At 44.2% G+C, this 22,125-nt stretch overlaps 1 protein-coding gene across 4 annotated transcripts in view; it reads right to left on the bottom strand.

The window, feature by feature from the left end:
• OBSCN (obscurin, cytoskeletal calmodulin and titin-interacting RhoGEF) overlaps positions 1-22,125 on the bottom strand; it is a 270,890-nt gene that overhangs the window by 42,339 nt on the left and 206,426 nt on the right. For 2 of the 4 annotated variants that reach the window (XM_074985301.1, XM_074985298.1), the window contains 13 exons: positions 21,198-21,467; positions 17,699-19,057; positions 16,163-16,441; positions 14,487-14,565; positions 12,014-12,138; positions 9,765-9,962; positions 8,925-8,957; positions 8,725-8,823; positions 8,353-8,571; positions 7,094-7,160; positions 4,916-4,945; positions 2,870-2,907; positions 1,797-1,934 (listed from right to left, as the gene is read on the bottom strand). In XM_074985301.1, the coding sequence (XP_074841402.1) occupies positions 1,797-1,934; positions 2,870-2,907; positions 4,916-4,945; positions 7,094-7,160; positions 8,353-8,571; positions 8,725-8,823; positions 8,925-8,957; positions 9,765-9,962; positions 12,014-12,138; positions 14,487-14,565; positions 16,163-16,441; positions 17,699-19,057; positions 21,198-21,467 (2,934 nt within the window). Of the gene's footprint in view, positions 1-1,796; positions 1,935-2,869; positions 2,908-4,915; positions 4,946-7,093; positions 7,161-8,352; positions 8,572-8,724; positions 8,824-8,924; positions 8,958-9,764; positions 9,963-12,013; positions 12,139-14,486; positions 14,566-16,162; positions 16,486-17,698; positions 19,058-21,197; positions 21,468-22,125 lie in introns of those variants that run through there. The other 2 variants (XR_012644111.1, XM_074985299.1) reach the window with 2 other exon arrangements.

The raw sequence follows: 22,125 nt of genomic DNA, 5'->3' as shown, positions 1-22,125 counted from the left end.
TCAGACCAAAGGTCCACCTAGCCCAGTATCCTGTCTGCCAACAGTAGCCAATGCCAGGTGCCCCAGAAGAGGTGAACCGAAGATAATGATCAAGTGATTTGTCTCCTGCCATCCATCTCCCACCTTCCACAAAAGGCTAGGCACCATACCTTACCCCTTGCTAATAGCCATCTATGGACCTAACCTCCAAATATTTATCGAGCTCTTTTTCAAACTCTGTTAGAGTCCTGGCCTTCACAGCATCCTCTGGTAAGGAGTTCCACAGGTTGACTGTGCACTGTGTGAAGAAAAACTTTCTTTTATTAGTTTTGAACCTGCTACCCATTAATTTCATTTGGTGTCCTCTAGTTCTTATATTATGGGAAAAGGTAAATAACTTTTTTGTATTCACTTTCTCCACACCATTCATGATTTTATATACCTCTATCATATCGCCCCTCAGTCTCCTCTTTTCTAGACTGAAAAGTCCCAGTCTCTTTAGCCTCTCCTCACATGGGACCCGTTCCAACCCTTAATCATTTTAGTTGCCCTTTTCTGAACTTTTTCTAATGCCAATGTATCTTTTCTGAGGTGAGGAGACCACATCTGCATGCAGTACTCAAGATGTGGGAGTACCATAGTTTTATAAAGGGGAAGTAAGATATTCTTCATCTTATTTTCTATCCCTTTTTTAATTATTCCTAACATCCTATTTGCTTTACTGACAGCCGCTGCACACTGCATGGATGTTTTCAGAGAACTATCCACTATAATTCCAAGACGCCTTTCCTGATCTGTTGTAGCTAAATTTGCCCCCATCATATTGTATGTATAATTGGGGTTATTTTTCCCAATGTGCATTACCTTACACTTATCCACATTAAATTTCATTTGCCATTTTGCTGCCCAATCACTCAGTTTGCTGAGATCTTTTTGAAGTTCTTCACAGTCTGCTTTGGTTTTGACTATCCTGAACAGTTTGGTGTCATCTGCAAACTTTGCCACCTCACTGCTTACCCCTTTCTCGAACTCATTGACGAATAAGTTGAACAAGATTGGTCCCAGGACTGACCCTTGGGGAATGCCACTAGTTACCCCCCTCCATTGTGAAAATTTACCATTTATTCCTACTCTTTGTTTCCTGTCTTTTAACCAGTTCCCCATCCATGAAAGGATCTTTCCTCCTATCCCATGACCACCTAATTTACATAAGGGCCTTTGGTGAGGGACCTTGTCAAAGGCTTTCTGGAAATCTAAGTATACTATGTCTACTGGATCCCCCCTGTCCGCATGCTTGTTAACCCCTTCAAAGAACTCTAATAGATTAGTAACACATGACTTCCCTTTACAGAAACCATGTTGACTTTTGCTCAACAAATCATGCTCCTCTACGTGTCTGACAATTTTATTCTTTACTATTGTTTCTACTAATTTGCCCGGTACTGACGTTAGACTTACCTGTCCATAATTGCTAGGGTCTCCTTTAGAGCCCTTTTCAAATATTGATGTTATATTTGAGAAATGAGTGAAAATTCATTGGATTTGTGTTTCCACTAAAACAAAATTGACGGTTTGCGTCTGTATGGAAAAGTGCCCTTTCGAGTCTAGACAGTAACTTCCCTGGAAAGAAGTTCCAGAAACAACATAAGGAGAAGTCAGGTGATTTATCTCTATCTAATGAATCTCTTACCAGTGCTAAATTGGTTTAGTTATTATTATAATGTGCTAAAAAATTGTTTCCTAGATCTCAGTGAGTTTAAAACTCAACCCAAACCTGAAGATTGCTCGGCTTTGTGTAACACTTGTGAAGTGCTGACCTTGACTTATTTTTGCAGACACCATTTCTGTGATATGGGAAGTGAGTTTCTGGAGGAATTCTTCTGTTCCAACATCAGCTAATGAAATGTGAGGTCTGGGCACACCTTCTTTTTCCGTTCCACCTTCCACAAGCTCTCCTGGAAAAGGGAGAACATGCTATCAATTCTTCAGTCAGCTGAAAGTTGATATCAATGAACCTAGCGTGGCCCAGCTACCGTTCTGAAACAGACGTCACTCATGTTGTGGTGTCCAGACAAAAACAATTTGGAGTTCACCCTCCCCACCAGATCCAGTCAACTTTACAATGAACCCAGCTTCTCAGTGGTGGGGATGGACAGCCTGCATGGATTGAGGGAGGAGTCCACGCATTAAGCAAGGACAATAAACAGAAATATCGAATAACTGCTTTATTCTTTATGGACCATCCAACTTATGCCGCAAATGAAGTCAGGTCCTGAAGCAAAACTAATCAGTGGTCAGGTAATTAAAGAACAGCTGATAATACAGAAGCGGGTAGAGTTAAGGTTGTACAGAACAAGTGCCCAGATCCAGGATGATTAGCGTGGTGCTCCCTTTGGAGAATGCACTTCACCTATGCATTTCTTCTGAGCCCTTGCTCCCTTGTGCTAATATTCGCCCAGGACAATCATTTTGAGGCCTCTGAACTACCTAAATTCCTTTTAGGCTCTATTTTGAAGAGTTATGTGGGATTCAACAGCAGAATATGCCTTACGCTGGTCTTCTACACAGAGGTAAATTGTACCCCCAGCGTGCAAACCTTGGGTATTTTTTGAGTCTGCATCTAGACTGGCCGTAGGGCACAGCCTGACATCCTTCTAAGCCGCACAGGTGTTCCAAAAATGGCGACAAAAGTATTTTGCTATGAGAAAATGCTAACATTTCCCCCAAGCACTCATGCCTGGCCTGAGACTAGGCCTGAAAAATCTCATCCTGATAGGTCAGAATTGCAAAAACTGTCAAGAATTGAAAAGGGGATTACAATGGAGACCCACAGACAACCTGAACTAGAGATGTGGGGGTTGTGAGTCACCACAAAAGCAGCTTCTCCCACCTTTTCTTGGTTCAGGAGGGTGGATAGTGATGCCCAGTCTGAAAAAGAGACAAGGGGAGTCAGAAGAGACAAGGGTAAGAACAGGAGCTATTTACAGTCAGAGCTGAGTCAGCACCAGCTGCTCTCCTGTTCCACACATGGTCTCTGGGCATTTCTGGATTAGGACAGAGATACAAACTTTACAACTGACAGCACACGATGAACATGGAAACCACAAAAATGCCCCTGAAGCCAAAGGGGTGGCAGAGGCATTGCTATTCTTCCGGCATAAGACTCAGAATCCCAGAGCCATGGGCTTAGAAAGGACTGAATGCGACCATTGATTCTAACCCACAGCCAAGGTGCAGGAGTTGTGTCAAAGCCATCCAAGACACATGGCTTATTTTAGCACAGAGTTTTACAGCAAGATTCATTTCTCCACCACACTCTTCTGACAACAAAAACTACTACACAACTCCCAGGTAGAGGGGGACCAAAGCGTGAGCTCACCCTGAGTCCCACCACCCTGGATGGGTGAGCAGAAGCCATACCCAAGGGCTTCAGTTACTGGGGGAGGGTGGGGCTTCTAACCTGAGCCCCACCACCTCATGCAGAAGCCCTCATGCTTTGGCTCTGAGAGATGGGGCTCAGGCTTGGGCCCCAGGCTCCAGCAAGTCTTACACCAGCCCTGGCCACCTGACCTGCTTTGGGATGCTGACCCCAGTTTGAGAACTGCAGTTTTAGAGGACTGCACTGCCCTGGAAGAGGTAACAGAAATGGAACTGTTCATTTCTAGGACACTGGTTGGAATGGAACACAAGTCGCTAGTGACTGCAAGTGGTTACCTTGAGAGGATGGAACAGAAACTGGTATCAACTGAGGGTTCTGCTCTCAGTTCCAGCTCTCGGTGAATTCATGCCCCCATCATCCGCTATTACCCTTGTCTGTAGCTATACTAAAGAAACCAGGAGCTGAAGGGTGGGCACACTGCCCATGCACCTGCCCACACAGGAAGTCCCTGAAGGTCAGGACTGAAGTACATTGATGGCTGTTTGGGGGTAAAACCAACAGCACTAGGCTGAGGCTACATCTGTACTAGGCAAAGTAAGTTTGACCAGAGATACACAGTTCTAGCTACAGCAATTGTGTAGCTAGAATTGACGAATCTGCACTGAGATAACTTGGCTGTCCCTACTGGGGAAGGCTGATGGGAGAGTTTCTCCCTTTGACCTCCCTTACTTCTCTCATCTCATGAGGAGTACAGGGATCGACTGCGATCCCTGAGAGGTCAATTTCACCCCCCTCATACTTGAAGAGCAAAATCGAACCCCGGAGTGGGTTGATCTTCTGGAGTAGTGCAGACAGAGCCTGAGCCAAGCACCGCATGGAAAGATACTGTGCAAGATTTCCCCAGGGAACAGCTCTATCATTGCACTTCTGTTCCGACATGCAGCTCCTCTACTTCTCAGTGTTAGCCCCTTCTGCGGCATATATCCATTTATGTCAAACCACACCAAATTACATGATGTGCTGATCCTTGTCTCTCTTTAAAATTCATGACACGTCTTCATAAAGTGCTCTGCATTTTCCTAATGAATCACTGCTGGATCCTTCTTAGCACAGGAGAAACAAAACTAACAAATACACTACAGAGCATTGCAACGACATATTGTTGACAAACAAGAAATATTAACATTGTCCTTGTAACTGAATGATTTTTAAGTTGAGAGCCACCAAATTTTATTGACAATGGGCTAGACAGGACTTTTAAAGCACAATTCCAGCTACAAACCTCTGAAAATGTTATGACTAGTACCAGTGTTGATTTTTCAAAATATTCTCCTATCTACTTAGTCAGGTCAACATGGCAGAATTGGAGAATTATGTTTCAATTAAATTTATAAACAAGCAGGTTAGTGGCCAGCCCCAACATGCATTTCCCCCTAAAAGACTGACTATATTTAATTCTAGGTTTTTGAAATTCAGAATCAGAGTATGGGAATTTTGACTGACTTGGCAGTGAGCAAGGCACAGGGCAAGTGGGCAAAAGTTTTCATAGAAATTTACCCATGTTCTTTTCTGTCTTTGTCTTCATACCTGTCGATGGAGAAGAAACTTGTTACTACTAATATACTCACATACCACCTTTTATTAGAGGATCTCAAAGCATCTTATAAATGTTCAGAAATTATCACATGCCTCCATAGTAATGTTGAAGCACAGAGCAGCTACAGGTCAAATCTCTCTAGTCCAGCACCCCTGGGTGCTTGACTGGTGCTGAACGAGAGAATTTGCTGGACCACGGGAGGCCAATATTGGCTAGCAGCATTACCAACACTTTCACTGCTTATTGGGCTCTTGGAAGAGATTTAGGGGTAAATTACAGCTAAATAATAGTATAGAACATTGAGAGCCAGGGCTGGTGGCTATAAACAAACTTGATGGAATTACAAGAAATTTGGCTACCCCCATGATAAGTGAACATCTGGCTAACTAAAATCATGCTGGATAAGGGATGTTGCAGGACCAGAGTGCAAGGCCAGAGAGGTTAATGTACCACCACCATTATCAAACTTTAGTACCCCAAATTAAGTGTCCTGGTCTACAGGATTCTATCGTTTCAGAAGTGCTAAGCAACTACAACTACCATTGATGATGAAAATCAGAACATTTTCATTTGGATGCCTATGTTAGCTCGTAAAGTTTAACATATAAGAGTTTGCCAAGCCTAGGCAGAAATTTGATGCCAGGACTAGAAGTGGAATCTCAATCTTCTGACTGTACCCACTGCACATACTAACTCCTCATGAGGTCATACCATGAAAAAGGCCTTCAGGCTTTATTCCAGTGCATTGCAATTCTTTAAAACAGATGGCTTACCACTACACATATTCAGTATATTTTGTCGCTGATGCACTATCTCACGAGAAAGCTATGCTCTTGGCATAATTACAAGCCTAATTCTGTACCTGCTCCCAAGAGAAACTCCCATTAACAATATATAAGCAGTTCTGCAGCTCCTTGAAGGCTAACCATTTTATTTATATCGGTGGGAGTGGCAGGGGGGGCAGTAGGAGTGTTACTCTGTATCTGCAAAAACAAGAAGTCATGAGATTTCCTACTTAATAAATAAAATGGTTAGTCTTTGAAGTGCTACAAAACTGTTTGTGTGTGTGGTATTTTGGTTTGGTTTGGTTTGTTGTTGTTGTTGTTGTTGTTGTTTTTTGTGAAACTATAGATTGACACAGCTACCCCTCTGAGAACGTTAAGAATGTGTTCTGGAAGCAGTTGCAGGAATGGGGTCTGTATGAACTGGATGGGTAATGAACTAAGTTTAAGAACTAAAACCCCCTTTTTTCTTAACCTTATGTACAACTCAGTATTCAGATGTGAAATAGAACTAAAGTCACCTTACTCCTAAGAAAAGCATTTAGAAGTTAAAAGTAAAGATAAAATAGAGATGCCAGGTATTAATTCAGAACACTGGCTCTGATTCCCCACCGCCTTGCTGCTTTTTTAAACATCCATTTATATGGCCGCAAACAAGTGCACAATAAGTGTAAAGCACATTTAAATCAAAATTCATCACGGATTTACCCCAGGTGAGCCATTTAACAACAAATTTGCAAGGGTGTGACCCTGCACAGTTCCACACGTCTGTGTGGCAGTGAAGAATTAGACCCAATGGGTGGGAAAGTAAGTCCCCCGTGCAGCAAAGGCAGAGGGAATTTAACTGGTAGGAGTGTTGGAGTGATTCAGGCCTTAGCTCTGGGCTGTACAGAGGACGGCTGGAAGGTCTGCCTAACAGGAATAGAGGTAAAGGACTACTGACAGAATTGGAGCTGGAGAATGGTTCCCTGCAATGAAAGACTTGGGCATTAGCTCAGTCCATGATTTTGCCCCTAGAAATAGTGAGCTTTAAATTATCTCATGCATTTCAGAGCTCTCTAGAATTAGCACTGCAGAGGCCAGACAGGGGAAGGCAGATGTTGAACACTTGTGATCAAACAGGAGATTCCCTCTAGTTAAGGTTTCAGGGTGGGGCCAAGCCCTGCACTTGAATATGGGGTGGGGGGACCTCTCCCTGTCCCACATGTGGCCAGGGTTTGCCAGAGTGAAGTCAGTCTCCCATACAATATGAAATACACAACTGAAGGGCAAATACATTCTTTAAATCTATCACAGTGAACTCTAGAGGGATTGCGTCTACATTCCACCAGCTTAATACATGCTGCCGTGGCTTACCCTAGGGTGGCCATGATAGCGTCTGTCGTCATCATGATCTCACGGGTCAAAACATCAGCCTCTTTCACTGCAAGAGCAGAGGTTATAATCAGAGAAGTATTTGCTTAATACCATGGGTTTGATTCCTTATCTGCCCAAGCCCGGCTCTGCTTCAGCGGAGACGGGCACCGCAGCTTTAAGGTACAACAAGGCACAAACAGGTTTGGTGGAGCAGAGCTCTCCAAGGTCCTCCCTTCCCTGCCCATCCTCCCACCCCACCCAATGCCCTTATCACTCCCTTCCTCCCCTTACACCAAGGAGTTGCGGAAAGGAAATGACAGAAGAGAATGTGGATAATTTCTCTATGCAGGAGGAATTCTCCATTGGCTGGTCTCTGATGTTTTAAGGTAGAGGGATGATGCAGAACAGCCTTTGCAGAGTGAAGAATCCACCGTTTCTAAAAAAGCTGATTTGGGGGCCTGTTTTCCTTCTTTTTTCTTGATGATTTTTTAGTTGTTCATGCAAAACCTTAGCACGCTTTCAATCTGACTTATGGGCTGAAGCCTTATATTGTAGTTATTCCAGTGTTAGAGGCAGATAATTACAGAATTACAGAATCTTAGCATTGGAAGAGACCTCAGGAGGTTATCAAGCAGGATCAACCCCAACTAAATCATCCCAGCCAGGACTTTGTCAAGCCAGGACTTAAAAACCTCTAGGGATAGAAATTCCACCACCTCTCTTGATAAACCTTTCCAGTGCTTCACCACCCTCCCAGTGAAATAGTTTTTCCTAATCTCCAACCTAGATCTCTCCCACTGCAACATGAGACCATTGCTCCTTGTTCTGTCATCTATCACCACTGAGCACAGCCTCTCTCCAACCTCTTTGTAATCCCCCTTCAGATGGCTGAAGACTGCTGTCAAATCCCCCGTCATTCTTCTCTTCTGTAGATTAAATAAACCTAAGTCCCTCAACACTCTTCGTAAGTCACGTGCTCCATCCCCCTAATCATTTTTGTTGCCCTCAGCTGGACCCTCTCCAGTGCATCCACATCCTCTTTCCAACGCATAATCACATAATCATTTTCTGTCAAAGAAAAGCATTAGAGATATACCAGAATCTCTGTGAAATATATGAACTTGAGCTGTAAATTGTTGAAATTCATTGCATTTTCACACTTGTTCTTCATTCAGCAATTTGATGCACATTATAAATGATGACACTCCACACATGCATACACTGTAGCAGTAAAGTGCTGGTATGTTGCAAAAATTTACCATCCAGAACTTCTAGGGAGGCAGAGCAGATCGACTGGCCAGCCTTGTTAGTAGCAATGCACGTGTATGATCCTTTATGTTCCTTTCCAACATCCAGCAGGATTAGACTGTGATGCATGTTGGAACTGGCAATTTTGTAGCCAGAAGTCTCAGGTTTGATCCACAGAACGTCTTCTTGAGATTCTTCTTTCAACCAGGTAATCGTGGGTGTTGGATGTCCTAAAGAAAAGAGTAATAACCTCTTTAAATTGTCCCAAGGGGCACTGCCTTTGTTACACACCCTGTGCAGTAAGTTGCGAGTGACTACCGCTATCAACATGTTTATGATCTTCCCATAGCACTAATAAATCCTAAACGAATACTTGCACTTACCTTCAACCTTCACAGACAAGGTGATACTTGCACCTTTCTTCACTCTTTTATTGGTAAACCTTTCCAGAAACCTGGGTGGCACCAGCTGTTCTTGAGCACCTAAAAGTGGGAAAATTCACAATGAAATGGTGCAAGAGAGGCTCACACTATTGAAAAGTTACGAGTGGCTCTGTTAGCTCCGACTGTGCTGTTCCTCTCACCTGTTTCTGGCAGATCTGCCTTCTCACCAGGATCTGTAACACAGAGAGACAAATCATCCCAGCATGAAACAACATCTATAGAAAGGACACTGGTCTCCTTTCTGTGAATTGTGCAGTCAAGCATGTGGAGGAGGGATGTAATACAAATGTGTGCTACACACAACTCATATTTTTATTAACAGTGTTATTCATCTCTTTAGTAGTACACACCCAATAGCTGCTTCATAACATAAATGACATGTACAGTAAGAATGACTGACATCTGTTTTAACCTTCAGTTAGTAAATCATATATTTGGACAAAGATCATTTTGATAAAATCATACCACACAAACATTTGGCCATAAATGACTAACTACATGAGTCCTGATATTTATTATTATTATTATTATTATTATTATTATTATTATTATATACAACATTACAGTGGTTCTAAATGTACCTGCTTCCACAAATGAGACCAAACTCAACCTGTATTTAAAGTACTCAGTGTCCTACAGTAATGGTTTCATACACACATACACAGCACACCTTTTTTTTTTTAATTAGAATTCCCCAGTGAAGGCATGAAGGACAATGAAGTTAGACTGCATGTGCAAACAAGATCAGAATCAGGTCAGCACAGAAGTCATATGACTTCCCAAAGGATATAATAGAAGCCCAATGAAGAGCCAGGAATCGAACATGGGTTGACTCTCAGTCCAGTGCTTTAAACACAAAACCATCCCTCTACCCTTGGTTTATTTTCCAGACTCTTGCTTTCTGCTGGCTTTGTCGGGAATAGTGAACATTTGAAAGAGACAACTTCTGGCAGACAGAACAAAAGCCACCATTAACCCACCTTCGACAACCAGACTGGCTGAGGAATACGCAGAACCTGCAGAGTTCCTAATAAATACGGAATATTGACCCGCATCCTCCTTAGTGACACTGAGGATTTCAAGGGCATGAAATTGCTTCTTTTCGACCATCTGGATTCGGTCAGAGGCTTGTAATGGCTGCCCATCTTTGAACCAGTAGAGACGAGGCTCTGGGTATCCTACAAGGAGCAATATCAGAAGCGGTGACTATTTAATAGTCCCTCAAACCAATCATACACTTGCACATAAGCAAAGAGAGGTCTGTTTTTCACCAGAGCAATTTGCTCAAGGTTCTACAGTTAGCCTTTGGAAACCAGCCCACATACAGAGAGTTGCTAGATTCTGATCTTTGTGAAATGCTATTTATGAATTAAAATTCTATCATCTATTTCTTAGCTTCTAATTCTGCCCCCCTCCCCTCGGTATCAGACTGTCTTCCAGAGCTAGAACATTGATATTTGGATCTGATTTTCTACTAACACAAGGCCAAATCCTCCGATCCTTACTCAGACAGAGTTCAGACCGAAGTTGTACTTTGCCTGTGCAGGGACTTGAGACTGGCCCCCATGAATATTTAGGGCCAAACAGTCCCCAGTTAGAAATTCTGTCCCAAGACAGAATGAAATGGAGGAAACTTGTAGATGACCCAGGCTTCACCTGGAGTACAAGGGTTTAAGTCAGGTAAGTCAAGTCCCCACTCTTTCCATGGGCAGGAGGACAACAACCCAGTGCTCCAGAAAAACATAGTGACATTACTGTCGTTTTTCGACCTTATCCACTCAGATGAAGTTTCACTGTGAAGTTTGGGATCCATAGAGGCAAATAGGTGGACCAGTGGAGGGAAGGTCTGGTTCATGGAGGTGGGTTAGGTACACATCTACAGTAAACTACTTCATACCCAGCAACCCTGGGACCAGGAGGTTGCTGAATGTTCAAATATTCTGGTTAATGGAGAGCAGCTGGGTAGAGGCACAGGTGGGGGTTAGTGGCTCCCAGTAACAAAATTCAGCTCCCCTCGTTCCCCCGTGCCAGTCCCCACTCAACTGTTGCCCCCACCTTCTTGGTGGGGATAGTGCGGAGCTGCATGAAGATGGTGACAGGGGAATCACACTTGGCTGTCCGGGGCAGGGAGCTGCTGTGGGTGGTAGGACAGACAGGACAGCAGAGGAGCCAACCGGCGGCACACACACGCAGCACGGAGGGACATGGTTCTGCTCGGTCAGTTCTGCTCTCCATCAGAGTAAGAAGGGGAAGCGGCATCATGGCTCAAGGATTGAGAGTTATGTCAGTTATTTGAGAGTTCTGGTTGACTGAACACTGGGTAAAACAGAGTTTACTGTATAGGGCTGCTCTTCTAGAGGAGAGGGAGAGGAGACGGGAAAGCAAGAGAACCCAGAGGTGGCGCAGAGGCACCGGGCCTTTGGGGAAACTGCTAGTACCAGGGAACAAACCACCTCTCTGCTTTTTGGGGGGAAGGATGTGGAGAGGATGACGCCCAGATGGAAAGCTCAGGAAGAAACAACACAACTTAGCCAATTTCCTGTGCCTGTCAAGGCTTATCCCAAGTAGTGGATAATTTGGGCCTGAGTTCCTATTGCTTGAACTGATCGTTGCACAGATCATCTGCTTTGAAGTATTAATAAGAGGCAGTGGGTCGTATCTGTAAATATTTTTCAAAAGTACCATGCCCGCGCTATGCTTTGGCACCCTAAAGGCTTAACAGATTTATTTTGGCATAAGCTTTCATGGGTAAAAAGCAATTGGTTAACTTCATGGCCATGTTTTTTACGCACAAAAGCTTACGCCCAAATAAATCTGTTAGTCTTTAAGGCACCATAGGATTCCCGATTGTTTTTGCAGCTACAATCTAACACAGCTACCCCTCTGAGTCTTGTCCCACTGTGCTTTTCATTCCCGGCAGCACAGCAACGAATGCATTCAGAGACTTGCCAACATTTATGATCTAAAAAAATGAGTGACAGAGCTCAATTTGCAGAAGTGTGTGCATGCAACTAAGCTGTGCAGACCTGGGCACACAAATGAGTAGTTGCTTTGCATGATATATTGCCCTGTTAGGTACTGGTCTTTTCTGCATATGCACACTTGTGATTGCGATTGCAAAACTGCCGAGCGCACAAACTATGAGCACAATTGCATGCAAATGCTTATCAAAACACCTGGTCCACAGATATCCAGGGGGACTATTGTAAATGGCATGGCTCCCTCTTACCTTTGACCTGCAGGTGAAATTTAGCCAAAGGTGCTCCAGGGGCCACATGAATGTCATGAAGCTCATCTAGGACCTGAGGCAACTGCTCCTCTTCTGTGGTGGATTCTACTCCCTCTTGTTCTCGGCTAGGTACAGAGTCAGAGAGAAAGGAGGAGTTGGCATAGGCCCAAAGAACTGACTAAAATCGAAGCTGTCTTTCACAAGTTCAGCTTGGGATACCAATTCCATGGTCATGTTGACACCATTGAAATGCACAAACTGAAGCGAGTGGTTCTGACAATTACATAGTGCCTGTGATACAATAATTGTCCACAAAAGAACAACACAAAAAGAACACTGTTAAGGTTGCAAAGTCAAGCAATCAAATCATAGGAAATGCTAGAGCTAAGTTTGTCTGTGCTGATGGCACACGTGTAGTGAGATTTGGGAATCTTCACTTCTATTCTAGGCTTTAGAGGGGTGTGTTCTCTAGTAGCCATGGACTCTTCTTCTACTTCCCCAAAAGCATGATCCCTTCTGCCCAATCGTCTCCAACCTGTCCCCTCTTTCCTGCTGCTGGCTTAACCTGCCAGCTGTGCTCTTCTTAAGCTTGTCATCCCAGTCACAGCCTCCTTGTCTATGTTACTTTGCTCCTGTCTCTTCATCCAGCCTATTTCTCTCCCACCCTGTCTCCAGACACCTCTGGTTTTCTCCACCCCACCAGCTTCTGGTCCTAATCTTCCTCTCTGGGCCCTTCATCTAATCTTGGTGTCAGAACTTTGGATTCTTGTTTCTCTCTTCTTCAGTCCCAATTTCCTACTTACTCCAATTCCCAATCCACTTCTCCTCCCTCCTTCTACCAATCTCCTCTCCGTCACTCAAGTACAACTCAGGTCCTCACTGCATTCAAATCTGGCCACTTCCTCCTTCACACCATCTGGGCTCAGCAGGAGGTCATTCAGAGCATGAGACTGACAGCCTTGCTGTTTTGAGTTCAGGTGTCCAGAGCCAATATGCCCAATATGGATGGAATCTTCATTGACTTTTGCTGGCACGTTCTAAGGAGTCCCTATTGAGCTTCTGTGAATTGGGATTTCTCAAAGGGTTATAAATTGTCCCAATTTGGGTAGATTTTCATGAGGGCTGCAAAAACACATCCTTGACAACAGGAAAACACCCCAACCATCTGCAAAATTTCAAGGTCCTGCGCCAAATTATGGGCACACTAGCACTTTTAAAAACCAACAAAGCCAGAATTTTTCTTAACGTTAGCAAAACAGCTCCCCCTCTCCACGCCCTCTTCTCAGAAATGATCAAACTATTTTGGCTGCAGTTTAGAAAACAACAGAATCCAGCTAGGCAGACATTTGGGGTATACGTTTTAGCCCAAACAACAAATAGTTGGGAAAGTCATAAGCCATGAAAAACAGGGTCTTACAATGGGCAACCCGAAAAACAAGAGGCGCAACCCACCCAATTCATTAGTTTTTTTATCTGTAATTCTCAAAGGTTGCTACAAAGGGGGGAAAGCAGCATTTTCCCCACTTCACACATCAGACAATGATGACACAGAAATTAAGGAAGCGTCCCAGGTCAAACAATAGATTAGTGCCAAATCAGAGAACAGAGTTCCAAGATTCCAGCCATTCAATATGTTTCTGAAAAGCAAATCAGACATGCATGAAATCCCACTGACAACAACCAGTGAGAATTTCAGCTGAGGCCAAGATGCACCTGACACTGCTGAGGGGTTGGTGAGAGAGTCTCTAAAGTTACACCTACCCTACAGCAGAAAGACGACTTCATGTATGCATCTCCAGCAAGGTGAATAATGGAGCTGGAGTCAATGTACCTTAAGTCAAGTTACCACAGGCTTTATCCTGAAGGAGGGGCAGTCAACAGGAAACATTCTCCAGTTGACTTCCCTTATGCTTCTCATCTGACATAGAGTAACAGAGTCAACAGGAGAGTGGTCTGTGGTCAGTCTTGTAGGTCTTCACTGCTGGTGGATCCATCTCAGAGCATTGAGCCTTGTCATAGTACAGCTGTAGCCTAAAATCTACTGGAGATTCTGGGTTGTATCTCTGGAGCAGCCAGAGCAATCCCCACCCCGGCCTAAATTTAGAGGAACCGTGACCTCTCTTGACCATTCCTGAAGCCAGTACTGCAGCCTCAACCCTCTTTTCCTGGCCACTTCCAATCCCAGACTGAGAACTGCATGACACAGGAAGGAATCAGACAATCCACTGGTTCTTTTGCACTGAGGGAACAGGCCAATGCAGAGATGACAGGCTGATGTTTCACTGTAACGAACCCACTCTAAGCAGACACCACCGACATGCAGTTATGGTCACAGATTACATAGCCTTGGCTTTACCTTTGCAATGGCTGTGGTTGCTTGATTCCAAGTGAGCCTATCTAAATCCAAACACTAGCTATGAGCATAGTGCCATGTTTGTTGATCACTAATAAGGCTTTACCATTCATATGTTACCTTGAGAGATATCCTTTGGCACTGTAATAAGAAGATGTCTCTGTTGCATCTGCTGCTGTGTCGTAATCAGTACTGGTCACTGACAAAGGAAAAAAGGACACTTGCCATGAGCCACACTTCATAACTATTACAATCTGCAACTGTTGCAGCTAAAAGTCCTTGCAGGGTCTGGCATTTCATTACTGGGAGCAATTGCCTCCATGATCCCCTTTCATAATCCACATTTGTCTCCACACATTTGACCCAATACCCCCTCCAGGCAAAGGGCAGCTGGGGTTGTCTCCCTTTGAGACCCACCAGTGCTATTGCAAGAACCAGCCAGACTGCATGTTCTTCCCCAGGTGAAAGTGTTTTTTTCTCCATCAAGAGAGAAGGAGCTGGGAACCCCAGCTCAGGTCACAATGTATTGGGTATGCCCCTGTGATACATTTCTCCTGTGAGGTTTCTTTGACTTTTTGGACTGCATGAGCTCTGCTCAGCCACTGTCTACTCCAGTGACATAGATGATATCTTTGCCAAAAGATGTATCACTCTCAAACACAGGTGATGATAATGGCAGGAAAACACCCCTCAAAATCATTAAGCTTACAGCTAGTTCATGTGCATTTTTATTAACAAAGCCACAAGAGTGAAATGATACCACCTCTCATCACATTTTCCTGCTAATGCATTCATGTATTCAGATTGGCCAGAATAAACATGTGTCATGCTGACAGCAAGAATCAAACTTGGGACCTCTGGGTCTTAATACAGAAGCCTCTGCTGCCCAAGCTAAAAGCCAACTGGCATGCAACTGAGGCTGTTGAAGGGATGCAGTGTTTTTCTCTCTAAAGCTACGTCTACACGTGAAGCCTACATCGCAGTAGCTTATTTCGATGTAGCAACATCGAAATAGGCTATTTCAATGAATAACGTCTACACGTCCTCCAGGGCTGGCAACATCGACGTTGCGCAGCACCACATCGAAATAGGCGCTGCAAGGGAACGTCTACACGCCAAAGTAGCACACATCGAAATAAGGGTGCCAGGCACAGCTGCAGACAGGGTCACAGGGAGGACTCAACAGCAAGCCACTCCCTTAAAGGGCCCCTCCCAGACACACTTGCACTAAACAACACAAGATCCACAGAGCCGACAACTGGTTGCAGACCCTGTGCATGCAGCATGGATCCCCAGCTGCAGCAGCAGCAGCAGCCAGAAGCCCTGGGCTAAGGGCTGCTGCACACGGTGACCATAGAGCCCCGCAGGGGCTGGAGAGAGAGCGTCTCTCAACCCCTCAGCTGATGGCCACCATGGCGGACCCCACTATTTCGATGTTGCGGGACGCGGATCATCTACACGGTCCCTACTTCGATGTTCAACTTCGAAGTAGGGCGCTATTCCCATCCCCTCATGGGGTTAGCGGCTTCGACGTCTCGCCGCCTAACGTCGATGTTAACATCGAAATAGCGCCCAACACGTGTAGCCGTGACGGGCGCTATTTCGAAGTTAGTGCCGCTACTTCGAAGTAGCGTGCACGTGTAGACATGGCTTAAGTGGTCTAAATGCCACAGTGACCTACACCCAAGAGGTGTGTGGGTTACACACGCAAACATGTATCTTTATTGAACCCCAGTCACGCTACCCCATTAACATCAAGGCTCTCTCAGCCCTTCCAATCACTCCGTAACACTCACAGTCCACGCGGAGCTCAGCCTTGCTTGAAGACACGCCCATGTTGTTTTCAGCAAGGCAGCGGTAGACGCCCATATCGGTAGGGACCACGGCTGTGATGATCAACTGATGACACCCTTCCTGGTCCTCATTGATCATATAGTGGTCATCTTCTTCGATGACTTTCCCATCCTTGAACCAGTGCACCGTGGGCAAGGGTTTGCCAATAACAACACAGTCAAAGCTGACCGGGTAGCCATCCTGCACCTCTTGGTTTTGAAGCTCCGTTATGAACATGGGAGCTGAATGTGGTACAGTCAGCAGAGAGAAAAGGAAACAACCAGCTCTGTTAATTGAGAGAGATGCATTTTGAGAACTCCGCTGTGCTCTTTGTTAGAGGAAGGGGCACGCAGCTATGCTGGCTGACACCTTTTAGAATAACAGAGAGGTGTCCTTCCTTCAGAATACAAACTAATGAGTTGTATTTTCCAGTTAAGTCATTTTTCATCAGCAAATGCCACTTCCTAGAAACTATACTTTCTTTGCAAAAGTCTGACCTGTTTTATGCCTTGCCAAATATTTGAATGATTTAGTTTCAACATTTTCCTAAAAGAAAAATCCCAGTTTTCCAATTCTAAATGACATTCTGTTTCACAATTTAGTTTTATTATAGTTAAAAACATTGAAAATGGTCAAAATTAAAACATGATGCTTTGAAATTATCAAAACATTTCAAAACCACTGAAAAAAAATGTAGACTGGTCCAAATGGATTTTTTTTCTTATGATTTCCAGTTAATGAAAATTTTCAAACATTTTGACTCTTTTGCCACAGTACAAGACTGGGAAATATTTTGATATACAGTAGGGGCTCAAGATTTGCAAACTTAATGTTTGCTAATTCAATTATTCGCAAGCTGCCACTTCCCCCGGGGCTCCAAGCAAGAGTGCTGGCAGTCAGGCTCCAGGCAGGAGCCATATTCGCAAAATTCAACATTCACAAGTGTTCTCAACATTAAGCCCTCACGAATGTTGAGGCCCTATTGTATTGAAATCTTCAAGGAACTGGAAAACCATTTTTCAACTGCCCCTCCCCACTCTACTCAGTTATATCAGCCTTATGAAAGGTTATAATTTATTCTCCAATAGTTATCACAGGCACTAGAACACCACTACTGTGTGCTAAGTCTTGGGTAAAGACCCTCCCTCTGTACAGCTGTGAATGCTTTCCTACCCCAGGCTATGTCTAGATTACACAGATTTGTGGACAGAAGTTTCTGTCGGAAGATATCTCTATCAACAGAGGGCCCCCAGAAAATTCAGACTGTCTTTCTGTTGACAGCTGTCTGTTGACAGAGGCTTTCTGCACCATGGGAAACAGTTTTACAATAAAATATACTTTTGACTAAGTGGAAATTTCAGGGGAAAATAAAAATATATTTTCAGGTTTTTAACCTCTCTCCTCCTCCAAGTTTTAAAGAAAATGTTTGTGGGTAAAGATAATTTCCCAGTGAGCTCTATATGTGATCATTAAATAAGACCCCCACAGGGCTTGCTAACCTGTGTCGGAAGTTAGTAAAGGCGGTGGAGTTCTTTTCACCAGGGGCTGGAACTGCCCGGGACCAGGTGGTGCTGCTTTCCCTATGCGAAGCTCAATTTTTTTAAGGCCTTGGTCCAGGATGTCAATATCGACGGGGATCCCCAGTGCCGCAAACATCTCTCTGAACCGTCCAGCTGCTGTTTTTGCTTCAGCCAAGATTTCAAACTTGATGTAGATGTAGTGCTCATCCTCGTGATACGTCTGGTGATCTACTAACTCCACCTCCCCTTCATCCGCGCTGACAAAGAGCTCCTCCTCCACATCTGACATCTCTGTGGAGACCTTTGACTTGAAGAGCTTGTGAAGCCTCCTTCCTGCTTTACGGAAGGCATCGTCTAGTTCGCTGCCAGAAGAGCTCTCTGATTCGCTGTCTGTTAGGCGTTTTGCTAGCTTGTGCTTATGCAGAGCATCTGCCACCTGGGCACCCACCACCACGTTAGCAGAGTGGGAAACTTTGCCAAACTTATTAGATGCCTCACAGGTATATTTTCCTGTGTCTTCAATGTCCAGCCCAGTGATAATCAAGGAGCAAGTCCCATCACTGTAATTGTCGATGTGGTAGTGGCGCCCATCGGAAAGTTCCTCATCATCTTTCAGCCAACGGACTTTCATGTCACTTTTGCTGAGAGCCACGCACTCGAGGTGCAGAGTGCCTCCAGGCTCACCACAAAAATCCTTGAAAGTGTCGCTAAACATGGGACATTCCTGCTGCTTGATCTCCTTCCTCACTTTATACCCTTTGAAAGCTGCCTGAATTTTCATGGCTGCTTTGTTCATAGAAGGATCATCTAAATCTTCCATGATTTGTGGCTCGGCAGGCTGCTTGGCAGGGAGCGTGGGCGCAGCTGTCTCGATGCCTGACTGCTCCCAGTGTTTCCAGAATTTGGTGGTGGAGACCGTCTGAACCTTGCTGCCTATGCTCACGGTATGTTTCCCAGCCTTTTTCAGGTAGTTAACTAGAGAAGGTGTCCCAGCCCTAGACTCATCATCTGAGCTTGTGAAGGAGAAGTCCGCCTCTCCAGTTCTGGTCAGTTCATCACAGGTGGAGTATTCCTCTGAGTAGTAATGGGACTCTGCTTCCTCCTTTTTCAACTTTTGAAGTTTATCATCCTCTTCTGGCACTTCGCTGATGGAATCCAAGGTTGGCTCCCGGCTCATTCTCCGCTTCTTGGCAAGAGCCTCCCAGAGGAGGTGAAGATCCCCCTCCTGAGCCGCTTCTGGAGGCAAGCTGGGCTGGAGCTGTCCGTCCACCATTTCTTCAAGGTCAGTCACGTCACGTGCTTCCTGGGCTGTCTCTTTTGGCAGCGCCACTGTGGGAACTAATTGGGATTGAGTTGGTAAGTCGTTAAGATAGAGCATGTGACTAAGGCATGAGAAATCACATGACAATGTTATTCCAAATCCAGGCAGTAAAGTATCTCTGAAATTAAAATTACCCCTGGTAATATAGCCACAAAGCAAAAATCGCACACGTCACAAACCAAATGTGGCTAATCTTTGAAAAAAATTCCCCTCCTCCCATAGGTATACAATCAATGGGCCAAATCCCACCTTTGTTTGTCTGTGCAACCCCCAATGTCTCACATAGGCTATGTCTATACTAGGCAAAATGAGTAGACCACAGATCCGCAATTCTAGCTATGGCAATTGTACAGCTTGAATCAATTTACCTGTGCTAGGCTTACGTGGTTGTCCCTACTGAGCAAGGCTGATGGGAGAAGTTCTCTTGTTAACCTCCCTTACTCCTTGTATCTCGTGAGGAGTACAATGGTCCACTGCAAAACCCTGAGAGGTTGATTTCATGTATCCCTACTTGACGTGAAAAACTGAACCCCGGAAGATGGACCCTGAACAGATCTATCTTCCAGGGGAGTGTGGACATAGCCTCAAAGCTTATTATATACAGTCGCTTTCTGAAATTGAAAGTTGTCTTGCTTTTTGCTGGACATACTCCATGGGAACAATGCCCATAGGATCTGCAGTGGAAGCCATAGACAGTAATAAGGACATCAGAACAGTCACACAGTGTCAGATCAATGGTCCATCTGGCCCAGCTTGCCTGTCTTTTACAAGCAGCCAGTGCCAAATGCTTCAGAGGTAATCTAGAAAATGGGGCAGATTATCAAGTGAGTCATCCACTGTTGTCCAGTCCCAGCTTCCCACACTGATGGGGAATTTGAAAGAGGCGGTATCACATACTTCACCTCTTTCCACCTTATGTCTTCGTCTGGGGATGCAGAAAACTATTTTCTGTTCAGAAAAGCTTGTAGACTCTGTTTTTACCTGCTTGATGTATTTCCGACTTTACACAAGCCCTTCGGGAAGTACAGCTTCTTTTAAGAGTTGCCCTGCCAGGGAAAGGGAAAGGACTAAACTGCAACGGGTGAATTTTTTTAATTTCTAAGCAGGCTGTGTCTCTGCCTCAGAATGGCATCAGCCTCTCCTGCAGGTGATCTATACCCTGTGTTTTCTCAGGGGCTATCCCTTTTGCTCTTTCTCATGGTTTTTCCTACCAGGAAAGTAATTTATAATGAAAGTGCATGCTTGCCTCTTGTGTAGGAATTAAATACACTTCTCACCCTGTGACTTGGTCTCATGTGCAGATGGAGCAAAAGAGTATTCGAGGCATTTTCTAATGTGGTGAGTGTCCATTTTTCTCATTGTATTTTAATTTACCTGCAGTTTATACGAATAAGCTTGTTTTGGTAGAATAATTTTCATCCTTCCTTTGAGAAGCCTGTATGAGAAAGCCAGAGACTTTCCTTCTCTAAACAGAAACTTACCAGGAAGTCACCAGCAGATATCTGGTGAACCTTTTCATACTTGTGGGAGCCAATAAAACATTTGGACACAGAATCATAGAACTGGAAGGGACTCAAGAGGTTATTAAGTCCAGTTCCCTGCCCTCATGGCAGGACCAAGCACCATCTGTATCATCCCTGTTAGATATTTATCTGACCTGTTCTTAAATATCTCCATTGATGGAGATTCTACAACCACCCTAGGCAATATATTCCAGTACTCAGCCACCCTGGCAGTTAGGAAATTTTTCCATTACAAGTTAAAGACTTAATGACATACAATTAGAGTACAATCAGCAGCCTTGAGCATGAGGATGTGGCTATATTACTGCAAAGAACTAAAACATCTGACTTCTGATTTTGTGTTTTTATATATTTTTTTTTGTTTTGTTTTACTTTTAGCTAAAAAGTGTCAGAATTCTGGTGAATGTTTTCATGTTTAAAAGCACCATGAATCAGGAAAATCTTATTTGATCACTTCAAAAATCTATTGGCAAATCCAACCACTGATTTTCATGCTGGCCTGTCTTTGTGGATTTAGCAGAAGGAAAAATATTGAGCTTGTAATGGAAACTGAATTCCAACCTTAACAACGGAGAGGCTATTGAGTGTCCATAATTAGATCTCATAAAAACTCTTAGGTACACACTTCTTGTACCTTCAAGAGACAGAAGGGCAGAGGATTTGATATCAGGAGAGACCATGCAGATGTACAATCCTTGATCTTCAGGTTTAAACGCACGAATAATGAGTGTCTGCTTCTTGCCATCTGACTTTATCTCATATCTCCCTCCCGGCTGTATGTGTTCTTTTCCTTTGACCCAGATTGCCTCTCGGGTCTCTCTTGAAAATTCACATTCCAGGAGAGCCACGTTCCCTTCCAAGATCGACTTGGCCTCTAAGGGATGAGTAACTGTAAATGGAGGCTCTGCAATTATAAAAACAAGGGAATAAAAGTCAATGAATGCCCCCTTGCCTACTTTATGGACCCCCCCAAGGGGTTGGTGGGGGTGACAGGAAGGGGAGATAAAGCCCATAAAGTAGCCAAGCTTTGAATTTTGGTGTTTCAGAATTATACACATTGGTTTACAGCTACATGCAGAACACTATTGTGCTTTCACCCTTTAAGTTTCTGTGTTTATAAGGCATCACTCACCTTTAGGAAGTCTCACACAGTTCATACGCTCCTTCCCCCCAACAAGCTCTAGCCTGCAGTAGCCTTACAATTCCTGTGTGCTCTAACTGTAAATTAGAAGCTGAGAGTCAGCTCAAGTGGCAATCCCTGAAACTTTTGAAGATCCAAAACAGAAGAAAGATTTTGAAAGCTGTCTTCACTCCAGGTTCTGAAAAGCAGGATGAAATCTTCCTTCTTGTTACTAGAGCCTGAGCCAGCGGCTCTTAAGTAGCGAGAAAATGCCTTGTTATGTTGATCATTTTGGTTGATGACCTAATAACACAACAGTGGCATGGTACCAGTACGCAAAATGCACTTGAGTTCAGTCAGGCTTCACTGTAGAAAGAAGCATGAGCAAATTCCCTCTTAGGGATTTAACTTACCAGAGGATTAAAAAACCAAGAGGAGAAGT

This window comes from Carettochelys insculpta, chromosome 2, assembly GCF_033958435.1.
Source record: "Carettochelys insculpta isolate YL-2023 chromosome 2, ASM3395843v1, whole genome shotgun sequence".
Classification (NCBI taxonomy): Eukaryota; Metazoa; Chordata; order Testudines; family Carettochelyidae; genus Carettochelys; species Carettochelys insculpta.
The sequence above is the reverse complement of the archived record's forward strand: the minus strand, read 5'-3'. Positions and strand labels throughout refer to the sequence as shown.